We start from the raw sequence: 22,929 nt of genomic DNA on the forward strand, positions 1-22,929 counted from the left end.
ATTTGTCTTAGTGGGTGATGTGAGTGGAATCGCACAGCCCTGGAGTACCAGCCATAACACACGTTTGCTTTTCCCCCAAGAATTTCCATCCATTTTAAGCATATCTTCAACAAAAAACATAATTATTTCAAAATTGAAAAAATGACCTCCTTATTAAAAGGAACTGTACTGTCCCTGAGGCTAGAGTCTTTAAAGTACCAGCAACCCCATGTAGCATCCAGCACATAGTAGGTGCCCTATGAACTCCTACTCGGTGGCAAGAGGTTCTCCACTGGGAAAACCATAAGAAAGTTTAGTCTTTAACAGAAATGAAGTACAATCAGAAGATCAGGACAGCGGAGAACAATTGGAAAACCATTTATTTAAACAATAATTAGCTTAGATACTGGGAAAGTGTCTCAGATGTTCAAGAGTAAAAGAATTTCTATATTTAAAATCCCTAGATAGACAAGGTATTTTTAGAGCTAGTCTCTCTTTTATAGTGGCCTAATTTGGCATTTCTGAAGTTCAGGGTTTCTTTTTATACATCTGGACTGTCAGTCAAAACATAGATATTTGGAGTAAAGGCCACGTGCTATCCAGATGTTCAAAGACCTTGGCTCCCAGTATGTGGTCTGGAAACCTTCTCATTATAAATGTGCAACCAGCCTCCTAAGTGAGTCTTAGGCCACTGACACGTGAGAGAGAAACCGGAAAAAAAATGAACAAAATAACCTGTAAGGCAATTAAATCCACACAGCATCCTCCAAAGCATGCACGACCCCTGTGGAGAAAAGTGACATGCTTCTTGTTAAAAACAGCAATGGCAAAAGACACAGAAATTTGGAGACATGCAACACAGAGGATGTGAGGCATCCCAACCCCAGCCATTAGAAAAGTAAACCTTACACCAAACGAATGAGCATAAAGAAATGCATGCAGGTGAATGACATTTACTTACTCCGGTGTCAAGGGTCACTTCTCTGTCTCTCTCTCTCTCTGTGTCTCTCTGTCTCTCTCTCTCTCTCTCTCTCTCTCTCTCTCTCTCTCATTGGTGGCACTTATAGACACGCAGATTAGTCATTATTAGTGTGCATATGTCTACTATGTCTAACTTCATGTGGGGTAGACAGCTGTTGATCTTGACATGTTCATGTGTGGTACACATTGATGTATCATGTGGTAGCCAGGGTTTTAGAATCACATGGCTTTACTCGTGAGCTGTATTTATTGATTGATTTTGATACAAAGACTCTAACTGAACCTGATATCATGTATTTGGAGAACCTTTAGAGCCAATGACTGTCAGGGATTTATTTGGCTTTGATTGCCTATCTCTTGTGCCACAGCAGACTTTTTTCATGGCTGTTGAATATTTAAGCCCAGGGGAGGGGGAGAGCCCTTACGTTTCCAGTAGGAACCATACAGCTGAGTCATCTCCCCAGTCCCTCATCATCAGTTGATGAGCATCTTTGGCTCCAATGGAGAGTGTTCAAGGACCTGACATCTTCTCTTTTGAGCATGAATACTTGAAAATGTGTTGCCTTGTTCAAAGATAACCTGTGGTAGAAATCTCACCACACGAACAGAGCAATGCCTTGTCTAAACAAAAAGAATAGGGACCGCTCAGTGTGGAAACAAGTCCTATGCATCTCTAATGGAGAAGGGCGCAGAGAGAACACTCACCTCAATGGTACCGATGTTTCATGCCTGGGAAACGTTACCTACTTCTTGGCTGAAGCAAAGAGAGGGTGGGTGGACAAAGCCAGCTCCTGTGCAACTCAGGTGTGGCCAAAGGAAGAACACCTCTGCTTGTATTGTCTTTCTGAATGTTCTTTGCCTTTCTCCACCGAGATAATGAGCTAAACAAGCAAAAACTTGCAAGGATTGGCACGAAAGTCTTTTTTAGCAAAATTTTAATTTATTTTATAAAATTAGTTACATAACAAATATGATAAATATATGATTTTTCTTTTTTCTTTTTCTTTGTTTTTTATTCTCTAAGAAGGACCAGAGCTTTCTCATTTTGGCCTTCCTTCTTTTTGAGCTTCACAAGGTCTGTGAGTTGTTTCTTGGGTATTCAGAGTTTTCTGGTGCTAGTATCCCATTACCAGTGAGTGTGTACCACATGTGTTCTTTTGTGACTGGGTTACCTCATTCAGGGTGATATTCTCTAGTTCCATCCATTTGCCTACAAAATTCTTTTAAAGAGAAAATATTAATTTCTTTCATATCTTTATTATCAAGTAGTAGAACAGACAAAATTTTTATTTTATAACAAAATTTCATGGCTCTCTGTGACCTACTTGGTTCTTGACATATTTATATGTATATTTTTTTCTCCAGCAAGGTTGGAATTTTTCCCCCTTGAAATGCACAGTTGCCTTGAGTCTCACCCCAGGCTTGTTAACCAGTTTGAAGCCTTTTTTTTTTTTTTTTTCTGAATAGCATTCACCCATCCTCCTAAGTATAAAATCTATTGTAAACTAAAATGTTTCCTTGTCAGTATAAAGCCATTTAAACTGTAGCCTGCCCTCCTTCAAAGTGCGTTGGACAGTGGATCTTCACAGTGGTTCTTCCTGGGCAGGGTGGGCTGACTAGAGTTTATTCATGGGTGAGTCTTAGCGGTAACTACTCTGTCTCAGAATATCCCACCCCCTAAGATGTTCTGTAGCACGGCAGACAAGGCACCAACTCTTAGGCTTCCTGGTCTTCCTTTATGTGTTTCTTACGTAATTAGCTGCTGAAACTTGGATTCTTTTCAGTCCTTCTAGCTCATCACCCTCGGTGACAATTTGCTCTAAATAAAATGGTCCCCTGGCATGGTGGTATTTAGAGCCACTTTGCACTTAGCTTTCTGTTGCAGAACCATATTTTAGACCGAAAGTATTAGCTATGCTTACAAAAAAGTATTATACCTACATTAGCCATGGCTTCCCGAGCTAATGAACTATGGAGACAAAGACTCACTGCCTTCAAGTGTGGAGGGGGCTCTGGTTCCCTATGTTCACCAGGGCCATCCTATTTTGCTGAACTTCTTTCACAGATGTCTACGTGCATAAATCCAACCGTGAATAAAATTTGCTGTCATCATTCTTTTTTTAATATTATTATTATTTTCAGTATTGCCCCAAGGGTGCATTCTTGATTGTTCAAAGACCCTTGGACCACATTTATTTGTTTGTTTGTTTGTTTGTTTATATATTTATTTATCTCCTGCAGTACTCATTGCAAACAAATGCCACCAAAGCTGTGTCATGATTTTTTTTAAGTCCCAACACATGGATTCTCTTTAAGTGACCCAAACAACACCCTGCAAAACTCCAGTGTTGGTGATGCCTGCTCTGAGGCAGCTGGCAGTGACACATTCCTGTTTTCTAGGCAGTGGGATTTGTTAGCGGACATGTTTGATCTACACAGCCTTCTCAGCTGCCTGCTATTGTCCATCCATCTTTGCTGGACGACAGAGGCCCAGAAGAAGAGTCAATTTTTCAGGCCTTGTCATGGATTTAGTTTGCTTCTTCCTCATTCGGTTTTAACTACGGTCTGAAATCTTAGCAAAGTTAGGAATACGTTCACCCTTGAAGAACGTTATATCCACCTCTGTTCTCTCTCTCTCTCTCTCTTTTTTCCTCCTACATTTATTTTTGTTTCTCTTTTGTCACAGGCCTAACTCCTCCCACAACTCCTCCTCACAAAGCCAACCAAGATAACCCTTTCAAGGCTTCGCCAAAGCTGAAGCCCTCTTGCAAGACCGTGGTGCCGCCACCAACCAAGAGGGCCCGGTACAGTGAGTGTTCTGGTACCCAGGGCAGCCACTCCACCAAGAAAGGGCCGGAGCAATCCGAGTTGTACGCACAACTCAGCAAGTCCTCAGCGCTTAGCCGAGGAAACGAGGAAAGGAAGCCGAAACGGCCCAGTCTACGGCTGTTCGGTGACCATGATTACTGCCAGTCAGTCAATTCCAAAACGGATATACTCATTAACATATCACAGGAGCTCCAAGACTCTAGACAACTAGACTTCAAAGATGCCTCCTGTGACTGGCAGGGGCACATCTGTCCTTCTACAGAGTCAGGCCCGTGCTACCTGAGAGAGACTCTGGAGGCCAGCAAGCAGGTCTCTCCTTGCAGCACCCGAAAACAGCTCCAAGACCAGGAAATCCGAGCCGAGCTGAACAAGCACTTCGGTCACCCCAGTCAAGCTGTTTTTGACGACAAAGCAGACAAGACCAGTGAACTAAGGGATGGCGACTTCAGTAATGAACAATTCTCCAAACTACCTGTGTTTATAAATTCAGGACTAGCCATGGACGGCCTATTTGATGACAGTGAAGATGAAAATGATAAACTGAGCTACCCTTGGGATGGCACGCAGTCCTATTCATTGTTTGATGTGTCGCCTTCTTGCTCTTCCTTTAACTCTCCGTGTCGAGACTCAGTGTCACCACCGAAATCCTTATTTTCTCAAAGACCCCAAAGGATGCGCTCTCGTTCAAGATCCTTTTCTCGACACAGGTCATGTTCCCGATCACCGTATTCCAGGTCAAGGTCAAGATCCCCAGGCAGTAGATCCTCTTCAAGGTACGGCTGTCAAAACCTCTCCCAGTTCTAGTCGTTCCCCGGAAGTCGTAGGAAAAAAAAATCCAACCTCGGGTTGCTCTTCTGGAGCCTCCCGAGTAACAAACAAACCGAGGGTTGTACATCCCCCTCCCCTCCACCTTCTCACGCACCCCGCTCTGAGGGCTCTACCTCGGCCAGTCAGGACGCAGAGAGCCATCTGTAAGAAACTTGATTGGGTAACTGTTTTCCACTACCTGACAAACAGCCCTATCCCGGGAAATCGATAAACCTGACAGCGCACCTTCCTTTGAGCTATGCTAGTATCTGTAATCGACACGGAGAAGGAGTAGCTCACTTCTTGGTCTCCAGGCTGACCAGCTGACCTCCAGCATTGGAAGATCTTGCTAGGAAAGAAAGGGCGACCAGTGATGCTCAGTGGTCCCGGTAAACTCACGCTAAGAGGCAGTTGCAAATGTCCTTTTGATTTTTCTCCTCTCTCCCAGATCCTGTTACTACTATGAATCAAGCCACTACAGACACCGCACACACCGCAATTCTTCTCCCTTGTATGTGAGATCACGTTCAAGGTCACCCTACAGCCGTAGGCCCAGGTAATGAGGCCTGTGCTCCCCACCCCACCCCCTTTACAATGCAAGACTGTTACCCAAAAACTCTTTCTCTCCCCTTCACAAATGCTGATGTCTTCTCATTGGTGCAAACGGAGACGGTTGACTTAATGTTGAAGTTGTGTTTCCCAGGTTTGACAGCTACGAAGCAAGCGAGAACGAAAGACTGAAGAGGGATGAATACCGCAAAGAGTATGAGAAGCGAGAGTCTGAAAGGGCCAAGCAGAGGGAGAGGCAGAAGCAGAAGGCAATTGTAAGCAGCACGCAGAGAATTTGTTTTCTTTCCTTTTCCTCTGTGACTTTATTATTATTATTATTATTATTATTATTATTATTATTATTATTATTATTATTATTATTTAAATTAAACAACAATTAAAAGTTAAATGCTTTGTTCACATGGATAAATAGTCAACATTTTGGCCTTAAAATATCAGAGTCTTAGGGTCCCCTTATTTGAAAAACAAATGGTGTTCTTACTACTTACTATCTGTCATTATAGTGGAGTTAGGGAAGTCCCTTAGCTTTCTCAAGTTTTGTTTTGAAGGAATGGAGAAAGAAAAGCTTTCTTTGGTTTGAGAGGAGTTGGAAAACGTGGTTTTTTTAAGCTGTGTCCTGACGCTTCCTTTTCTGAGTAGAGCGTCGGAGATTCTATATTGCATTTGTAGGTCCTAGAGGAAGTCTGGCTGAGAAAGTCAGCATTTCTCACCTCTGATGGCCTGCCTCTGATTGGAGGGAGGGTTGTACAGTCACCTACCGTGTGGGCAATGCTGACTGTTGTTTAGGAGTGAAGAAACAGGTTATGCTGAACCTATTTGTTCCTAAAATCCCGATTCAGTCCTTCACTAGCTGTTAATAGGCAGTCTGGACCCAGATTTCTCCACTAACCATCATAGACTGTGGTTGGCAAAACCTGTGGTCAGAATTCAGGGCATGACCACGGCAAACAACCTTAATCTATCATACTTCTGTCCCTCTAAGGTCCCACCTAGGCTGCGGTCTTTCCCAGCACAGTGTTCCTGTGAACTATGGCTGATCAATGAGATATGGCACTGTTTTTGGTTCATCGCACCTGCTGCCTCCTGTGCCCGCCACCCCAAGTCACTGCTGTGCAAGGCAGCATTTGACACATTTTGCATATGAGCTAACCAGGCTTTAGAGAAACAGGCTCCAGCCATTAGAGCTGAGTTCCTGTCATATTAAAAAAAGAACAGGAATATAAAAGAATTAATAAATTCCCTGTATCAAACATATCACTGATGGTGTCAAATCTTAGCTAATAGTCACCAACTGGAGAAGAAAGGTTAAATGAGGAGTTTGTTAATCATAAACACTGAAAGCATCAGAAGCGAGAAATAATTGAACGGTTAGGTTGAATAAAGTTCTGGGTGTTTGCTGCCATTAAATACCAGGTCTACCAAGGACCGAGTCAAAGGTGTTCTGCGAATTATAACACTTTACATCATTTCTTTTCTCCTCAACTTTCAAATAAGCTGTGATGCTAAGATTTGCCAGAGTGTCATTAGTTCTCACTTAGGAAGACTAATGAAAATGAAAACTTCTACTTTTCTCCTACCGCTATCTAATGAATGCCTTATCCAACAATTGTCATAACGCACATTATGAGTTCTGTATAGTTTACAGAGCCCGTTCACCACACGCATTACAGTTACTCATTACAACAGAAAACTACATTGAGAGACTACGCATTGCGGACCTTTGCCAATTCGTGCATTGACTGTCTCTAAATTCATATCATATAAAGTTCTTGATTTTTTTTTCTTAAAAAAAAATGGGCTATTTGCTCATTTGGGCAAAATGTAGTGCAGTTTTAATCAAAGCCAGATGAATGTTTTAATCAAAAATATGTAGATAAATGACATGTATTTATTTTATGCCTACCAAAATAATTTAAGTCTGGATACTTAATTAGAATAATGAAGCAGAGACAGACAGCATTTGCTGTCTTAACTGTCTCTAAAGACATCTCGTAATTCTGTCTCTCAAATGTTGATTTAATTCTTTGACCAAGACAGTTTTTATCAGTACCCTTTGAATAAGGACTTAGAGTAATTCAAATGTTAATTTGTCTATATGAAAACATTGTGCATTAAGTACCAGGCACTGGTTAGACATTTGGCATGGGTGTTTATTTAGATTTGAAAAGGCATTTGAAGAAAAGCTAGGGAACAGAAACTGTTTACGAACACAGGAGTTTATAGGTAGTAAGTGCTTCATGCATATTTGAAACTTTCTGTTGCATAAATCCTCACCTGGAAAGTTATATGCGGCTTTTGTTGAACACACATGAAGTCTTAGAATCTGTGACAAGTCACCCCAGGTGCTTGAGATGTCAATTTAGGTAAGACTTGATACCTGAGTCTAAAGAGCTTAAAATCAGCTGAGAGATGAAAATGTAGAAACTCAAAATACAATGTGATTAGCAGTGTCACAGAAGGTTCATCAAAGTTACATGGTTAAAAGTGGCCATCCAGACTTATGGGTGAGAAAGAACAAACATGGGGAAATGAAAAGTGATTAAAAATTTGAAAATAGGGAGGGCAAAGTTTTTTTTTTTTAATTATTACTATGTCCAATATGGCACCCTAAATGAATTACATAGAATTAAGATGAACCATGTGAATGGATTTTGAAATATTAGTACAAAAAACAGTAGGAAAGCTTGAAGTGCTTTTGCACCAATCATGAGTCATAGTATATTTTAGCTATTTTAAAATAAATAGTATGTTTTATTAGTGTTATTTTCTATTTCTTTTTATGTTAATGTGGCTCTTAGAAATTTTTAGATTACTACTATAGAACTATGCTTTTTCGAACATTCCCACTCAAGGTGAAGGTGTGCCTAGGAAGTATCTCTGGAAAATAGTTCATTATACTTTAGTGATTTGAACTCTAATGCTGGGGTAGGATTTTATCTATAGCACTGGGGTAGGATTTTAACTGTAACACTAGGGTAGGATTTTAACTGTAACATTGGGGTAGGATTTTAACTGTAACATTGGGGTAGGATTTTAACTGTAACACTGGGGTAGGCCAGACAAGAAAGCAGCCAGTAGGTCTCAGTGGCAGGAAGGTTTTGGTGTCTTGTAACTCATGTTAAAGATTTTGAACTGTTTTGAAAACACAGTGTACTGTGTAATGGCTTTAACCACAGGAAGATTTTTGTAATTGATTTGCTTCTCTCCCTATCCTAAAGGTTTTCTTTCATGTGCCATGATGCATTTAAAAATAAAACTACTTATATAGGCTTGAGCACAGCTTGCCTACAATGATTACTGACTCACATGGTTTAAATTCTATTTAGGAAGTAGCTATGGAAGCCAAGATAGGCCACCTAAGTAGGCTAGATAGGTGACTTCCATTCAGTTTTTGAGTACTCTTAAATTAAAGAGATGGATAGCCACTTGAGTTTGGGATGTCTTGGATGTAAGACTTCCTGGTTTACTCACCAGAGCAATCATGTACCTAGAGGATCAGCAATTCCAAAGTTCCAAAAGAAAATTTAAGAAATCTTAAATTGTGGTTATTGATATTTTACAGAATACGTGTTCAATTTTGTCTCGAGGGCTGCAGTGTGTTTATGTTTAATTTTTCACGTAAAGTGGTCTAGGAGGTCGACAAGTTTGTCATGAATTGGAGCTCTAAACGTCTTAATAGAGCCCCGTTCGAGCAAATCTTCATAAAGCTAAGGGAACAGTAACAATTAGAAACTGCAAATACAGAATTCTCCATCATGACTGAATGTTACCTTTGCATCAGTGTCTGCTTTTGCGTGACTTCCTTTCAAAGCATCTCAAAACCCAGATGACTCCCTGCCTTTCTCTGTCCCCTCTGTTTAAAATAGTTCACATTACACTGGGGCTATGAACACCAGAGATTAGTGCTTAGTGTCTGAACTGTCACTGTTTTAATTTCTTGTTGGAACCCAAGTCCAATTCCATTTGCAAGCTGTACAGTCTCTGCTAGAAAACATGATAATGGGATGTTAATTTAAAGAACAAATCTAGACAGTATGATATGGCTCAGTGCTTAAAACCAAAGGAAGATGCTGAGAAATGGCTAGCCTCTCACCGAGCTCTGCTCTATCGGTCACCACACAGCCAAGGAACCACAAGCAACATATCGTAACTGAATGTCTCTCTCCAAAATGTAGCTCTGTCAGTTATGTTTATATATATATATATATATATATATATATATATTCAGTTTTGTGAGAAAAAGAAATGTTAGAGGATCGATTTTACAAAATTATTCTTACAGTGTGCATTTTGATAGGTTTAAGTGTTAGATCTGATATTAAGTATACACAGAGAGAGATGTGTAGGGGGGAAGCACGAAAGGAACCAAGGAAATCAATGCCTTATTATAGCAAGTTTTGGCAGGTGCAGTCATATGTCCAAATTCATCAAAATACTTGCATTAAGTAGTGCAACTTTTGTATTCTAAGTATATTCAAATAAAACTTTTAATGAATACTATTAGCAGTCTATAAATCTGGTTACATCTCAGCTCGTACTTGATTGTTAGGTCCTGGATTAACTCAGGGTGGTCTTACATTCCAACCTGGAAGATTCTATATACTATTTGCTTAGAAGTAGTTTCTTAATGCTCAGTTTTGTTTCTGTCTCAAAAATACACTTTAATAGGAAACATTTAGTAAATTGCTTTTCCACTTCCTAAGTATACTCAACATTAAGAGCAAAGACAATATTTTTTCAGTTAACCTTTCTTCCTGACCAGCTATATATAGAGCTGGCTATCAACTGTGTTGCCTTTTACAAAAAAACAGTATTTAACTAGACTGTTCAGTAGTATATAATATTCATAATACTGTGTGTGTATGTGTGTGTTTGTGTGTGTATGTGTGTGTGTTTATGTATGTGCATGTGTGTGTTTGTGTGTGTGCATGTATGTGCATGTGTGTGTTATGTGTGTCAGTGGAGGTGCTGAGTGTGGAACACAGGATTTGCATGCTGAGCATAGGCTCTACCCCACAAGTACCACGGGAATTAGTGCTGAAGTCATTTTGCAACTACTCTGGCATTGAAAACAAAAATCTTTTGTTCTAAAGGTTTAAATGGAGTTCTCTTTGTAGAGAAAGAAAAATGAACAATTTTTATGCTACTCCAAATTACAAATGTACAAAGTACTGGGAACCAAAATTGAAATTGTTCTAGACACAGTCTAGAAATACAGGCCATTCCCCTGTATTTGAGCTCATCCATTTTAAAGTATCTAACATGTTACTCAGTCTACATAGTACTCAGCCAGTGTCAAGTCCTGGCTGCTTCCCGACTCTCCTCAGTCAAATCCCCCTTTCTGAGAGTCACTTACTCTTGCATGAGAAACAACCATTGCTTGATTTCCCCAGCTAACCACAAGCTCGAGTCTTCCTGATAAAGATTTTAGTAATACAAAGTCAGTTAATACTGCCAGGCTTTATTTTCTTTATTTATCTCCCATGTTTTAGTATAACGAGGATTTACTGCAGCGGTTAATGCAACATAAATCTTCAGTTTTATTATCCACCCCATCAGCAAACTAGCCTTTGTGAAAATTGAAGCTAAAAGTTATTTGATAAATGTTCCATCCTCCTCAATAGTGAAAACTGGTCTGAAAATAATTTTTCAACCAGGCTTTTCCAAAGGTTCTGAGTTCCTTCCAGCCCTTAAGAAGTTAGAAATGTTATTAAGCATTTTGATTTCTTCTCCTTTCATCTCCTGTTTAGAAATTAATATCTTGAAAAATTGGATGCAAATGTTATTTTTTTAAAGATAGCAACTCAATTCATCCTTCTAATTCAACTTCAGCATGTTAAAAGTCTGATTCTTTGCTGGAAATCTTGGCCAATTGTGGACAGATTTTTCTCTTTGCCTTGAGGTTTAGACCTTAAGGTTTCTATCATCTATTTTCATGTTTAGCATGTGGGAAACAAAAGACATCAGATCTTTGTAGAGCATTCTAGCTTGTCTTCAATCTTCTGTTCTTTGTAAGGTAGCACGGCATACCCCATCCTTGTGTTTTGTAAAAAATAAGCTGGTAGATTAAAAATGCAATTTGAGTGATCAAGGAGCAACTGTTTCAAGCTCTATTTTCCTTCAGGGTAGAATCTCTCGGTCCTAGAAAAGGTCCTCTGGGTTACGCCTTTTTATGAAGATCATTGCCGTACTCACTTCTGTATAAAGGCGCAATTCAGAACCTGTCTTGATATGTCTGCACATATGGTCGATTTTAGCTGTAAGTTCACATTTCCTTGAACACATAGGCTGAGTGTATTCCCATAATGGTAGCTGAGCAATTTCTGTGCTGTGGTTCAATTTCTTTCCTTCTCTTCTGCAGTTCCCTCTCCTTTCTTTACACAGTAGTAACTTTCCTAAAACAGTCATTAAAAGAAAAATAAAGCATAACAACATGCAAGCCGGCGCCAGGAAGTTTAAGTTTGGATAACAGTCCCATCACAGTTGGCTGTTGGGCTGAAACTGGATGAGTAAATAGAACGGAATGTCATGTTATGATTCCCTGGATCTTGTATGTGAAGTACTGCTTAAGGCTTGAGCCTCACCAGCTATTTCTAGCTATTGACCATCCAACTGTGTTGGATTCACTGGAAAACACAGTTTTAGCCTTCAGCTGTGCCACACAATCTACATGGAAATGAATTATGTGTCTGCTTGCTTTACTTCATTGGGCCAGTTAGTAGGCCTGATAGCCTGATAGCCGTGGTCAGAGGAATGATGTTCACCAACTATTTCAGTGCAGTCTCCCCTCTGATTTCAAGAGTTCTTTTTAAAATGAGTCTTCTTGTATAGTAGACTAAAACGAGCATTTATTGGATACTTCTAAGCCTCCATTGTGTTCCATTTGGTCACTCACTCATTTGAGCTGCCTAGGCAGGGCTTTTTCCTTAATAGAGGGCCATACTTAGATAGCACCAATCCTGTGCTGGAATATCTCAGACAGTAAAGACCTGCCTGGCATGGTTTAGTGTTAAAAGTATTAATTGGGAGATGCAGACAATGGTTAGCTAAGAGTATTACTTTCTTGCCTCTTGAAAAAGACACAGTATTAGTTAGGTAGTCCAAAACCGTTATAGCTCCAGTTCCAGAACTGTACTTCGGAACTCCATGGGTATCAGGCACACATGTAGCCATGTGGTGTACAAGTATATATGCTATCAAAATAATTGTACATATAAAAGATAAAGCATTAATTGATTTTAATTCAGCTTATCTCAGATATTTATTGAGGTTCTCTTTTATACTTCACATAAAGAGGAACACGGGAAAGATATAGGCTCCAGTTTCAGAACTTCACTGTACATGGAAAGAGACATTGAGCAGTGAAGAAACTATAATGATTTAGTTATGCTTAGAGGACTACACAGGAAACAGGTTTTATGAGATCAGCTAACAGGACTTCACCTGAAGTCTCAGTCTCAAATGAAACAGCTATGGAGTTTAATGTAATTCTACAGAGTCTGTGTGAGCAGCTTGGGGTCCAATTTAGAAATATATTCCAAGTGACAGTAGAACACCATGTGAAAAGACTTTGAGATGGAAGGAACACACTGTAACTAGGACCTTGTAGAAGTTCATCATAAAAACTCAAGTCAAGGAAGTGAAGAGTTGTGGAGGAAAAGTCCACAAAGACAAGTTGGGATTTTGCCGGGCCTACCTAATAGGGCTTGTTATTGAATTAGATGTCTTCTCAAACATACTTGAAGCCACAAATACATTTAATTTAGGGAATAACTGATGTGACTGAACCCTCTTGATTTTGTTGGAAATTGTTCCATTCCATGTGTGGGAAAAGGACAAATTAGAAGGAGCAAACATTCACATGGGTAAGGAAGCTGAGAACTATTTCACTACCCAGAAAGAAAAGTTGAAAGTTTAGCCTCAGAGGAGGGAAGAAAGAAGACAACTAGAGAGAGACTAAGGACCTAACACTCAATAGGACCTGAGTTCAGTTCTGTGTGCCCACATGGTGGCTTCCAGCAGTTTCTATTTTTAGTTCCAGAGGCACCAGTGCCTTCCCTTGGCCTTCTTGTGTGTACCTAGAATGGTTGATTTAGCAATGTTTTTCCTGTTTAAGAGGTTTAGAGAAAGTCTACAGAGGTAGTTGGTAATCTGAAGCTCAAAGGAACTTTTGTCCCTGATGAAGGTGGTCAGTAGTGTTTATGGTACATGTGAGTAAGCGTAGCTGAACAGGCCATCCAAGAAGCTACATAACATGCAGATTGCTCAGTTTTGCCTCAGAAGTAGTAGCAAGTGCTCATTCTGTGGCAGACCACTTGCTAATATCTGTAAAAACAGAAAAGCTGCCAACAGATGTCAGTGGACTTACTTCTCTTTGCCTTAAGCCTTATGTGACTTTTGCAACTTCCAAGAATGAAATATACTGTAACTAGGGGTAAAAAACAAAAAACCTCTTGGGCAACTGAACCTGCATTCTAACCTCATGTTTCCCAGACTTTGCCTTGAATTTAAATCTTTGCAACCTCAAGTTCATTTTTTTTTGCCTGTCTCTCGTAGCCACATAAACACGTTGGTTAGGGCTGTGTCTACAGTTGCTTCAAATGTTCTCAATTTTGAGGCATAATTCCATTTGGCCACTTTTTAGAACAAAATATTCAAAATTGTTTCTTTACCTAAGAATGAACCCTACATTTTGATATGCAGAATCATATATACAGGCAACAATATAATCTTCCTGTGTTTTGTAGGTTATAAATTTCCAATGACTTCTACATTATGATCATATTTACTTCACTTGTAGAAATGAGCCACACCCCTTTAAATTTGTTCCTAAAATAGGACTGAATTTATTGACAAAGGACAATATATATATATATATATATATATATATATATATATACATATATATATGTATATAGATAGATAGATAGATAGATAGATAGATAGATAGATATAACAAATTTATATATATTTAAGTCATGTCATATGTTTCAGAGACTCGTGGCTAAAAATGGCTTACATTTTAAGACTGTTTGTCAAATGATTGTCTTTAGACCACACACTTTAGAATCTCTGAGTCCCTGCTATAAATGAGGACTGTCGAAGCTTTTCTCCTGGTAGATTTTTGTTTAGCTTCTGGATAAAGCCCAGCAATTGCATTTTGAACATGTACCTTCAGGAACTTTTTGGTGTATTAGCGATTAAGAACCACCCTTTAAGGAACTCTGAGTTGATGGGAAATTAAATACTTTTGTTAGCCAATGTTATTCTTGTACCAATTCTGAAGATTACTAACCAAGTCATAAGAGTTCACATATTTCATAGGTACTGGTATCCACTCAATGATGTAAAAAGAAAAAAAAGACTTGCCACATAAATCTATCTTCTGAACATAACGTTCCTGTGGTAAAAAGACAAGAGTGGGAGAAAAAAAGTAGGGAAAAGTCAATCTGCTGAGAAGAAAGCTTAAGTGTGAATGAAAAGCCCAAACCTAAGACATGAAAAGTCAAACTTGGTTCCTGTGTGGCTTTTCCTTAAATGTGGTGTCAGTTTTGCTCTAATGAGATTGCTCTGTACACGATTCTGAGTCCACGGATGCTTCTAGTGGCACATCTTCATTTTGTCTTTAGAGTGAGAAAAAGTCTCTCCTTCCCATTTGCTTATAGGAAGAGCGCCGTGTGATTTACGTTGGCAAAATCAGACCCGACACAACGCGCACGGAACTGAGAGACCGCTTTGAAGTTTTTGGTGAAATTGAGGAATGCACTGTAAATCTGCGAGATGATGGGTGAGAATCTTCAAAATTATTTCTTGTTTAGAAGCTGACGTATGTAAAAAATTATGACCCTACGATTACTGGGATGGGAGTTGCCAGTGTAAGTGTTTTGACAGATGACAAGTTGAGTTCAGAACCTTATTTATTTTCTTTCATCCCTATTTATTAATCTTTCTAGTTGAGATTTCCTGTCTCAGAATAAGTATTTAGCTGCCTGACAGGACAATCACACTGATAAATGGATGTTGGTGGCAGAGACGCTGCCCCAGTGATGTCTTCCAGAGGAGAAGGGGTAGCAGTCCTCAGTGCTGATGCTGCCTAACTAGCTTTCGATGTCTCTTCCCTGCCCACTGCAGAGACAGCTATGGTTTCATTACCTACCGTTACACCTGTGACGCTTTCGCTGCTCTTGAGAATGGATATACTTTACGGAGGTCCAATGAAACCGACTTCGAGCTGTACTTTTGCGGACGGAAGCAATTTTTCAAGTCTAACTATGCAGACCTAGGTAAGATATAGAACCATTGTACATAGAAGGCTGGAGTCGTAGCATAGAGCTCAAAATGGAAATGAATGTTCCACAAGCAAGGTGCTTAAGTTTGAGCAATAAAGGGCAGATGGCCTTGGATTGTCTGAATAGATGCTATGTCTTCACAATCCATAACGTGTGTGTTATTGTCTTGTGGATGAATGTGATTGATGTGATATTTACATGTATTCAAGCTTTGTACATATCTCTGTGTTCTGTGTCTTCTCTGCCTGCCTACTCTCCATCCTTTCCAATACACTCAGGCACTCTCATTGTTTTGTGGCACGAGGTGTGCCAAGGGCTTGTTCATCCTTCCTTGTTATGTCACTAGCTAAATGACCACATACTTACTGAATAAATTATAACAAGCACCAGGTTTGTGGAGTGTTTCAATACTCTACATGTTGCACAGGAAGCTTTGGGTGCTTTTCTTATTTAAGAGCAAAATGACAGTAAGAAGACCATGGTATTATCCTGCCCAGTGGACATATGGTTAAAATAAAATCCAAATAACTATTTACTTTTTCCTGTACAAAGGAGACCCCTTAGATGATAAGTAAAATTCCAATCAGCTTACTACCCATGGATACTATTAGCAACTAATTTCGGAATTTTGTCTTAGACTGCTTTTTTTCTTGTAGTCAAGATCATGATACATATGTGCATACATGTGCTTATACCTGTGCATATAGTTAAAATACCTTTTTCAGCAATAATACATATATCAATTTTCTGATATGATTCATAGTACTAAAAATAGCTAATCCACATATTTAAATGTTTGACTAATATTTTCCCAGGCATGTAGTGTCATTATATTAGATAATTAATTGTAACTCTATTTGTATTCAATTTTTATTATTTTTGATGTTATAAATAATGGTACAATGGACATCTTAATTTCCTTTCTAATTTTAATTTTGTTCCATTGCATGCCATTCACTATCTAACATGTGCATTATATGCCCTTTAATTCTTTGAGGAAGGAATGAAGAAAGGTGGAAAATATGCATGTCATGATTATTTGAAATTAAATCATAATAAGGATAAAATTAGCATACGCATCTATTCCTCAGCATTATTAGCTATCCATTCACAGTTGCTCTGATACTATATAAAGACAAATGGGAATAGCAAATGCTGAGATTTCTTTCTCCCTTCCAGCACAGTTGTGTCTTCCTGGCATAACTGATATAGGTGCAGTGCATTGTTCAGGGGAATATGCTATAATTCACTTCACAAGCTAAATAGATAGAGGGGACGGAGAAGCAGGAGCTGACTGCAGGAGAGATAGAGGCCAAGGGATGAAAATATAAAACCTGGCAAGTCATTTGTTCAAATGTTGGCTGATAAAAACCGTCAAGACAGATTGAAGCCTTGAGTTGATTTGACTTATTTTCTTTAGTGATGGAGGCTAGGGTGTTTCCACTCTCTCATAACAGCTAGAGTTTAAAACAAGTTACCTAGAGGGGTCTTTAGATCACAATACATCATGGCAGAAGGAGGGCTGGATGGTATTTCCAAAATGAACTGGCTGAAGTTTTTCTAAGACAAATTCTCCTTCTCAGCTGGTTATCTTCCCGCCTAGCCAGCAGCCACGGCAGCTTTGCCATTGGTAAGCACACTCGGTGTTTTATTGGTTGTTTGTTTTTATGAATTATGCTTGATGCACATTGCAATACTTTGAGATACTGAAGCTCCCTAAAGCATACTGGGGTCATTAAGGTGTGGGTGTTCTGAACACATTTAGGGGGTAAACAGAAGCGCCCCAGCTTTAGAGTCATGCTCCTCCTCGGTCCGAGACCTGATTCACTGCTAGCTTCTGATTATATCTTTTAAAAATATCTCATATCTTTGTGTAAGTATATTAAAATCTGTGGAGACTTTGACATCGTGATGACTAAACGGTGATAAATAGGTTACACCTAAAAGGATGAGTAATCAGAAGTTAGAGATTTTGAACTGTTTTTAAATGGAAAATGAACATTAGGCTGTAGCTTTGGCGCTCAACAAAGATGTCAAGGGTCTTATTTTCATCAACCATGAAGAATTTACAGTAAATATTTCAAGCCACATATGATCCCTAAATACAAGGAACATAGTAACATACTCCAAACATAAAGGGGTTGGAAGCTTATAGCTATGTTAAAATTAAACAAAACTAACATAACAAGTATTAATATTTCTGAGGTGGGAAATTGTTTCTTAGGTAGATTTTTTCCTGTTTTATTTTCCTCTCCAAATAAAGTTACTCCTCAAAAGATGTCCTATTACGTCTCTTACCAGAAAGCTGGTAAATGATGTCTACAATACTATTAGAAGAAAATATAGTGATTCTAACTACTATTTATAAATCAGAGTGAAAATCTCATGTCAGTTCATTAGGGCTATAGTGATAAAGCCAGGAATGGAAATCTCCTACCTAGGACTTTCTATCTTTTGGTTCTGTCTACTGACATGTAGGCAAATGGCCCTTACTAATGAACTACCCTGGTAAAAATGTTAAACAGGGCTAATGATTTGGATCAACAGTTAATAATACGTATCACTCTTTCAGAAGGCATGGTTTGATTCCCTGCACCCACATGACGGCTCCCAACTATCTATAACTCCAGTTTAAGGGGATCTAACACTTTTTTATCTGATCTTTACCGGATGAGGCTTGTACTTACATATCAGCAGTCAAAACACTCTTGCATATAGAATGTGGTAAACAAATCGAAATTAAAAAATAATAATAAATGTTATACTAGAAAGAAAGGATTAGAACATGATGAAATTCTACTAAAATGAAACAGCTTTGATTAATTTTACACAGGAATCATATTCAAGCATGCTTGAAAAGTGAAGTAATCCATTCACCATACATTCTTTGTTTTTACTCAAACAGAATAGTATAACATCAGATACTGAATATCTGTTTCTTTGCCATTTATTAGTAAATAATTTCCAAATCCTACCTGAATATTTATTTTCATCCATGGTTTTTATAGTGTACATGTACTTGAGATTAATGTCTTTACTCAACAACATTAATTTGAGAACCTACATGTGCCAAGAGTTTTCCAGTTGCTAAGAATACAGACGTTGACAGGTTTTGATTCTATTAATACAGGATCATTATTTATCACAATTTTTTTAAAACAAGAGGGTAGCTTTGAGTTTATTTCCATATTTTTCATTATATGTTACTATGTTCTAAATCTTTTCCTCAATATGAGAAGATATGGTGGAGTTCCTCCTGCTGTCTCATACATGGCTGGTCTTATCCACCAGGAATATCTCTTTCAGATGTGTACTAAGAGGCATGATGTGTGTGTTTGTTTAAGTGAGTGCCAATGTTGAAATCCATCATGAAACTCCTGAGAAATAGTGTCTCATAGCATTCTGAATATTTATCAACATTAATATAGAACATTATATTCTGGATAACCATAAGGATAAAACAACAGAGGCAATGGAACTCTCTAAATTCCCTCTAGGAAAAAAGGTGCAAATTACGCTTCCTGGTCCCCTGACACCTTATGCCTTACACAGTTCCCCAGTGCTGCACCTGAGCCTCAGCCAAGCGTGTATTCACACTGGGGTTTATGTTTCCATATTCTCTTTTGGCACTGAGGCCACTTTGTACTGTAACTTAGCGCAAGAGAAATGAGAAGTGCTTATATGGTTAGTAGAATTGTTAATTTGTTCCTGAAAGGCCTAATTTCCCTTCAAATATTTCCCATGAAAATAATTCATTCATAGAAGAATCTGGTTATATTTCCAAGAAGCTCTCACTTGTAAGCCCTGCATGAACTATCTACGTTTCCTTTTGTAGATATGAATAGAGGTAGAAATATTTAACAGAATTTCACATTACACATATTGCTAACCACAACTATTTAAAAGATTTATTTGGAATAAAGTGTGGGATATTCCATAAAATCTGATTCGAACTAGGAGAAAAATCCAAAACATTATAGAAGAATTTTCTTTATCCTTTTCAACAAAATTTTATGCTCAATAAAGTTAAATCCATTGAATGGGAAGATTATTTCCAGCTTCTATTATACCTTTGCTTCAAAGTTATTGGGAAACCACTGTCAAACCACTTGAAATGCCAAGATAAGAGAAAATGGTTACTTACAAAGATCATAAATATTAAACAAATATTAAAGTCTACTACTCCTGTGTGCTCTGAGCTTTTAGGTATACAATGAATCTATAAAATTTTGGTTTTTGAAAATTAACTACTCCTTTGTTTACACTTATACATCCAATAAAATTTAGGCATTGTTTTAAGTACATTGATGGGCTGTATTGTGACTGAACCAGGTATCTTGAATTGCACTAAAGGCCACCAGCAAAGGATGCATCTAACCTGATTTGTGTTTCTTTCAGATTCAAACTCAGACGATTTTGACCCTGCTTCCACTAAGAGCAAGTATGACTCTCTGGATTTTGATAGTTTACTGAAGGAAGCTCAGAGAAGCTTGCGCAGGTAACGTGTTCCCAGGCCGAGGATGACAGAGAGATGGCCAATACCTCACAGGACAGCGTGTCCTTTCCCAAGACTCTTGCAAGTCATACTTAGGAATTTCTCCTACTTTACACTCTCTGTACAAAAATAAAGCAAAACAACAACAACAACAACAACAACAACAACAACAACCATACCAGAACAAGAACAACAATGGTTTACATGAACACAGCTGCTGAAGAGGCAAGAGACAGAATGAAAATCCAGTAAGCACACGTTTATTCACGGGTGTCAGCTTTGCTTTCCCTGGAGGCTCTTGGTGACAGTGTGTTCGTGTATGTGCATGTGCGAGTGTGTATGTGTGTGTGTATGTGTGTGTGTGTGTGTGTGTGTGTATGTACTTGTTTGGGAAGTACATGTGTACACATGTGAGGACTTGGGGGCACCTGACCAGAACGAACAAGGGCGAACCCCTTCAAATGGCAGCATTTCCATGAAGACACACTTAAAACCTACAACTTCAAAATATTCATATTCTATACAAAAGGAAAATAAATAAATATAAATTAAAAGGAAAGAAAACTCACAAGCCACCCTAACATGACTCTGCTGATGCCTGTTGTCAGCCTCCGTCCAGTACCGTCTTTTCAGAAAGTGCAAAACCCAGAAAGTGCAAAGCCGACCTGCAGCAAGCTCTCTTGATTATGTGACAATCTGAAGACACCACAGGTTCCTTCCATAGAACTCATTTCTCCCTCTCTCTCTCTCTCTCTCCCTTCCTTCCTCCCTCCCTCCCTCCCTCCCTCGCTCCCTCCCTCCCCCCCCCCTCTCTCTCCTTTGCCATGGAATCTGGGCGGGAGAGAATAGTGCAGGCACCAGATGCTAAACTTTCCTAACATTTTGAAGTTTCTGTAGTTTGTCCTTTGTCCTGACACTTATGTATATGTCCAAAATGTTGATCTTCCACTGCAAATTTTGAAAAGCCTTGTGATTGGTCAAGCGGGGAGTGTGTTCAGTGGTTCCTTCTGAGGAGCAGACGTGGTGTTATGTGACTACTGAGAGTTGAGTAGAACTCTCTGGATATGTTCAGATAGTGTGATTGCTACATTCTCTGATGTAGTTAAGTATTTACAGATGTTAAATGGAGTATTTTTATTTTATGTACATACTCTACAACTATGTTCTTTTTTTTGTTACAGCTATGCACTGTAAATGCAGCCTTCTTTTCAAAACTGCTAAATTTTTCCTAATCAAGAATATTCAAATGTAATTATGAGGTGAAACAATTACTGTACACTAACATATTTAGAAGCTAAACTTACTGCTTATATATATTTGATTGTAAAAAAAAAACAAAACAAACAAAACAAAAGACAGTGTGTGTGTGTGTGTGTGTCTCCATTGAGTGCAAGTCCAACAAAATGGCGCTTCACGCACATCCATCCCTTCTTAGGTGAGCTTCAATCTAAGCATCTTGTCAACAACAACAAAAATCCTAGGCCCCTCAAGGTATTAACCACTTCTGCAATATTTTTCCACATTTTCTTGTTGCTTGTTTTTCTTTGAAGTTTTATACACTGGATTTGTTAGGGGAATGAAATTTTCTCATCTAAAATTTTTCTAGACGATATCATGATTTTATGTAAAGTCTCTCAATGGGGAACCATTAAGAAATGTTTTTATTTTCTCTATCAACAGTAGTTTTGAAACTAGAGGTCAAAAAAAATCTTTTTAAAATGCTGTTTTGTTTTAATTTTTGTGATTTTAATTTGATACAAAATGCCGAGGTAATAATTACAGTATGATTTTTACAATAATCAATGTGTGTCTGAAGACTATCTTTGAAGCCAGTATCTCTTTCCCTTGGTGGAGTGTGATGATGGTATTTAATCTGTATTTTTTACAGTTATACATCCTGTAAAATACTGATATTTCATTCCTTTGTTTACTAAAGAGACATATTTATGAGTTGCAGATAGCCTATTTATTATAAATTATGAGATGATTAAAATAATAAGGTCAGTGGAGACTTTCTACCCAGGGTGCATGGCGATTGTCAGGTTGGAGTGTACGTTCTTTATTTGGGAAACTCGCTCTTGCAGAAGCAGTGTTCCATCTCTCACTCGCATGGCCTCTGATATGACCATGATGTTGTTCTTGGTGACATTGCTTTTGCTAAATTTAATTAATAATAATAATTGTCAGGAAAAAAAACCCTCCATTCTGAGCATCAAGATTTCATCTGAGTATGGAGTCCCTGCCATGGAAGTCACTAAACTTGGGAGTGTGTATTTGATTTCCAAATTGAGATGTGTTTACTGTTTGGCTGACATGAATTTTCTGGAAGATGTGATAGACTACTACTTAATCGTTCTTTTTTTTTTTTTTTTTTTTTTTTTTTTTTTTTTTCTCTCACCCTACAAGATCTTACAAAATGGGTTTCACCCCCAGGCCAATGCAGCTAATTTTGACAGCTGCATTCATTTATCACCAGCATATTGTGTTCTGAGTGAATCCACTGTCTGTCCTGTCGGATGCTTGCTCAAGTGTTTGGCTTATTATTTCTAAGTAGATAGAAAGCAATAAATAACTATGAAATAAAAGAATTGTGTTCACAGGTTCTGCGTTACAATAGTAACACATCTTTAATCCGCCTAATCCTTGTTCTGTAGGTTAAATGCAGGTATTTTAACTCTTTGTGAACGCCAAACTAAAGTTTACAGTCTTTCTTTCTGAATTTTGAGTATCTTCTGTTGTAGAATAATAATAAAAAGACTATTAAGAGCAATAAATTATTTTTAAGAAATCAATATTTAGTAAATCCTGTTATGTGTTTAAGGACCAGATGCGTTCTCTATTTTGCCTTTAAATTTTTGTGATCCAACTTTAAATACATACGTTTTCTCGTTTGCCCTGGATCATGGACATGACTGAAATCTGTGGTTTCTTTTCCTACTTATCAAAAGACAACACGACAGATTTCACGTTGAGAATTCA

General features: G+C 38.4%; 1 protein-coding gene across 2 annotated transcripts in view; it reads left to right on the forward strand.

Annotated features, from left to right (window-relative positions):
* PPARGC1A (PPARG coactivator 1 alpha) overlaps nt 1-22,290 on the forward strand; it is a 94,460-nt gene extending 72,170 nt beyond the window's left edge. For both annotated transcript variants that reach the window (XM_080932576.1, XM_080932577.1), the window contains exons 8-13: nt 3,647-4,562; nt 5,045-5,152; nt 5,300-5,420; nt 14,832-14,953; nt 15,298-15,449; nt 19,854-22,290. In XM_080932576.1, the coding sequence (XP_080788702.1) occupies nt 3,647-4,562; nt 5,045-5,152; nt 5,300-5,420; nt 14,832-14,953; nt 15,298-15,449; nt 19,854-19,957 (1,523 nt within the window). In that variant the 3' untranslated portion in view covers nt 19,958-22,290. The remainder of the gene's footprint in view (nt 1-3,646; nt 4,563-5,044; nt 5,153-5,299; nt 5,421-14,831; nt 14,954-15,297; nt 15,450-19,853) is intronic.
* The last annotated feature ends 639 nt before the right edge of the window (nt 22,291-22,929 follow it).

Source organism: Micromys minutus (assembly GCF_963924665.1).
Source record: "Micromys minutus genome assembly, chromosome: 1".
Taxonomy (NCBI): domain Eukaryota; kingdom Metazoa; phylum Chordata; class Mammalia; order Rodentia; family Muridae; genus Micromys; species Micromys minutus.